The 4345-nt window shown below is 27.2% G+C and overlaps 1 protein-coding gene across 1 annotated transcript; it reads right to left on the bottom strand.

Moving 5' to 3' along the window:
* Positions 1 to 2398: 2398 nt before the first annotated feature.
* LOC110810167 (uncharacterized) lies at positions 2399 to 3234 on the bottom strand. Its single transcript, XM_022036245.2, has one exon. It carries the CDS (start codon positions 3146 to 3148, stop codon positions 2531 to 2533), a length of 618 nt encoding a protein of 205 aa, XP_021891937.1. The 5' UTR covers positions 3149 to 3234; the 3' UTR covers positions 2399 to 2530.
* Between the last annotated feature and the right edge of the window lie 1111 nt (positions 3235 to 4345).

The following is a 4345-nucleotide window of genomic DNA, read 5'->3' as shown; positions in this document are numbered from 1 at the left end:
ATATATATATGTCACCTTAACTCTTACGCATATTTCTTGTCCATAAGTTAAAGTCCATCAATTAAGTTTCTGAAATTGCATGATTAAGCTCGATCCTTAAGAATTTTGTATTCAATTAAATCCTCAAGTTATTTTTCTGGTGCAATTAGAACCAATTATATATATATATATAATTAAACAATGTTATATATATATATATGTATACACAAAGCTAGATCATATTGTCATTATCACATTATGCCACATCATTAAGTAATTTATTGATTAGATGTATGTACTATAGTAAATTATCAAGTAATTTTATTGTTGTTATTCTACGTTATTGTATTCATGCAGATTTCAGTGGAACAGTCCATTATTAAATTTAATCATTCATATATATATATATATATACATATTCTCAGTTTCTTTGTTGTTGATTATCTTTATTGATTGACTCATTCTTTGAAGGAAATTAATGCAATGAATAACATCAAAAAAATTCTCTAGAGAAAAAAAAAAACCTTTATCTTTACCTAATTAAATATGATTAGCATTTAGTTTAGGAATAGTGTGGATTTAAAGTATACCCATAATTAGCTTGTTAATACTTTTCCATGTTCACGATTTAAATGGATCAAGGACATAATTGAGGACCCCATGCATGCATGCATCTTTATTTAATCCATAATAGGAGAGCTCCAAATATGTACACATGTACATATATATATATATATACATGCCACTTAAATAATTGGTAGACACAGAATATTTAAATTGCTTTTATTTTTCTTTTCAATTTTTTTCAGGTGACTCTGAATTCAATCCCAAAAAGTAAGAAAGGGACAAACGTACATAAATTGAATTATGGGGAACCCAAAAGTATACGTGGAGAAGTTTCCACTTAGTATGTTTTATTTTGTCTAAATAAAATATTTTTATACATTTTGATGTAATTTTTATTAGTAAAAAAAAAAAACTTTTATTATTAAATTTAATTATTTTTTTTTACTAATATAAAATATTATAACTAATATTTAATTAAATTTAATAATAATAGTAACAAGGTACTTAATAATGTATTAAATTTTTTTTAAAAAAATTCATTTTAAACATTTAATAATATATATATTTATTTTGATGTTAGAAAAGGGGCAGTAGAGCTCCAATTAAGGTTCACTTTAAACTTAGTGGAATCACATCATTAATGAGGACGTAAAAAGTGGAAGTAGTGGGTGTGGCTGTAAAACCCATTTCAATATTCAATTCAAATAAGTCACAGTTTGCATACTTCACTTTCCTCTTTCCTTTTTTTTTTTTTTTTTTTTTTTGGTGTGGTTTTTTTAATCTTAACCTTTAAAAAATGGAAATTTGGTACGACTACACATTAAAACTTTCATTACAAAATGGCTTGTAAATTATCTATATATTAATCCATCATATACAATTATACATTTAATTATCGTAATAATATGTGCATGTGTAATTTTCTTTTGTTTATGAATGTAAAAATATGCATGCATTTTCGATGGGAAGAAACGAGAATGACTATACCCAATTATAGTGTTTCAATTTATTAATTTCATATGTGTGTGTGTGTGTGTATATATATATATACTATATAATATTTGGTCAAAGTTTCACAAAAGTGTATGCGAATTAATTTAATTAATAAAAATATTACTCGGTTGTTATGCATATATAGAATTTATATTTTAGTCCAGACATAATATATTTATAAATTAAAATTGTATTTGATTTAATCTTCATTTATTTTTATTTGGTTTTGATTTTGTTTAATATTCATATTAAATTAAATTACTTAGATAAAAAATAAAAATAAAAATCTCAGAAATCAGGATTAAGATGTTTATTTTCTACATATAATTAATTAAATTTTATTTTATGTTGTCAAATATGAATATTAGAAAAAAGAAATTGTTTATTAAGTATAAAATAAACAATTCTAAACATTCTCTTACATAAAAACATATATAAAAAGAACAAACATCACAAAACTATTTTTAAAAACTTATTAAAAGAAACATATTAATTATAAGAAGTTGCTTAAAAGTGCTGATTAGCCATAAAAAAACAATTCATACACCCTCTTAATTTTATTTATAATCTTTTTTATTCATTTAATTAAATAATTATATGAGATGATAAATTCAAGTGAAGCTTACATTAAAAATTATATTACAATTAATGTATTAAAATTTATTGTTTAAAATCTCTTAACTTTTGTACGTAGCTACAACTGTTGAAATAAAAAAAAAAACCCACCAAACATGTTTTCTACGTAATTAATCGTGGTTTCCAACTTAAACGTATTATTAATTTTTAATTAAACAACATTGATGCAAACATTTTATTGATTTATATATATGTATATCATATAAAAATTTGAAGAAGGAAAAAAGAAAACCTCCAGAATCCATTACATCTCTCCAAAATCATCAAAAAAAAAAATAAATAAAAAGAAAAGAAAAGACAAGGCGAGAGAAAATTAATTAAGATTTACTAAACCCTAATTATCCAAATTAAATAATTAATTAGAAATATCCGTTAATCGCTTCTGCAGCTTCAATTCTTTATAAAACCTCTGAATGAACTCCTCAGCAGCTTTATCAACATAACCGTTGTCCTCATCCTCAACGTCTCTTAACGGAAACGGCGAGTCCGTTATCCTCAGCGGCCTGACCAACGGCGTGAGTCGACCAAACCCCGGCAAGACAGGTGACGCCGTCATCATCTCCTTCACTTGACAGTCATTGTTGCTAGAAATGGCGTCCTCTTCGTCTTCGTTGACTGTCTGGGCTCCGGCACAGGCGAGGAAGTGGTTTTTGAGCTTAATTTTGATGTTGGGAGGTTGTAAAGATGCAGTGAATGTGTAGGCAGGGGTGTTCGTGCAGCTGAACTCGTAGTCACGGGGGATTCCGGAGGATGCGGCGGCGACGGCGGCGGCCAAGGAGGAGGAGGAATGGTGGTGGTAGATGAGATTAGCAATGGCTTTGGAGCCGGCGATCTTGCCGCGTTTGAAAAGCATGTTGAGATGGAGCATGGGATTGGTTTTAGGTAAACCTTTTCTGACCATGAAGAGAATTACACGTACAATACTCCATATTCTCTTGGCCATTACTGGTGGTACTGCTAGGTTTTCTTCCATTGATTTTCTTCTTCTTTTTCTTTTCTGTGAAAGAGAGAGAGATGGGAATTTTCAATTTTGGGTGGGGAGAGGGAGAGCGAGAAGGTGGTATTTAAAGTGATGAAATGAAGGTGGGTATAAATTAGTTTAAAGTGTTGGAGATGTACAAGAGTAACACATGGGTGCACCCATATTTTGTGCTACTTCCTCATTATATCTATGTGTGTGTGTGTAATTTTTTATTTAACATTGATATTGCAAAAAATTATTAATTTTTGATATGGGTATTTTGTGTTACTTTGTTATAATATACATCCGTAATTTTTTACTTATTCATATTGTGAAATTATAAAGGCATTTTTAAAATTAGTATTTTATTATTTTATATAGTTGTAATTTATTATTTGATAATACTGTGATATTACATAAAATTATTCAACATTTAAGGAACATAGATAAATTTGTAAATTTTATTATATAATTCTTCATAAAAATTTAATATACAATAAGTATAGTTATAAAATTTGACAGCTCATATGTTTTCCTAGAGTAGCTAATAGTTATTCTATGATTGGGTGGTGACGTGGCTGGTTAGGAGCTTCCAACGGCACTTTATCTTCGTTGTTAAGGCAGAATGTCGCTTCCGGTAGCCGGTTTCCTGCAATACAAAAAAGAAAAAAGAAAAGTAGTATTCCATTTTCAGCTAAATAAAAAATAATAGTTGTGATATACAAAATCACTTTTAGTTCCACTTGATTAGGCAGATTAAGTAAGGGAAAATCAGTAAACGATTTAAAGATTTAAGCCCTTCAAATAATTTATTTAAATTAAATTAAACTCCTTTCCTATGTTTTTAATTCCACCAAATGGTCAAACTAACTATATACATACATATAAGTATATATCAATTAATTTAATAATAACATAATGTGACTTAATTATATATATTTTTTATTTTATCATAAATTATTGAAGATAAAATTTGTAGAGACTAAATAATAAAGTTAACCAAATACTAATGAAAAATTGTCAATTTTCATCATATACTTTTTTTTTTTTTGATTCATATTTTATCTGTTACTTTCAACTTTGAGTCAAAAATTTTCAAACCTATCAACATTAATATAAACCATTTATGCATCTCCATTTGGTGTTACATGGCATTGCATTTTTGTAGGGTTTAAAACATTTGACAAGAACGAATTGCCACATGAGTAT

This window comes from Carica papaya, chromosome 4 (assembly GCF_054855325.1).
Source record: "Carica papaya isolate Zhongbai chromosome 4, ASM5485532v1, whole genome shotgun sequence".
Lineage (NCBI taxonomy): Eukaryota > Viridiplantae > Streptophyta > Magnoliopsida > Brassicales > Caricaceae > Carica > Carica papaya.
The sequence above is the reverse complement of the archived record's forward strand: the minus strand, read 5'-3'. Positions and strand labels throughout refer to the sequence as shown.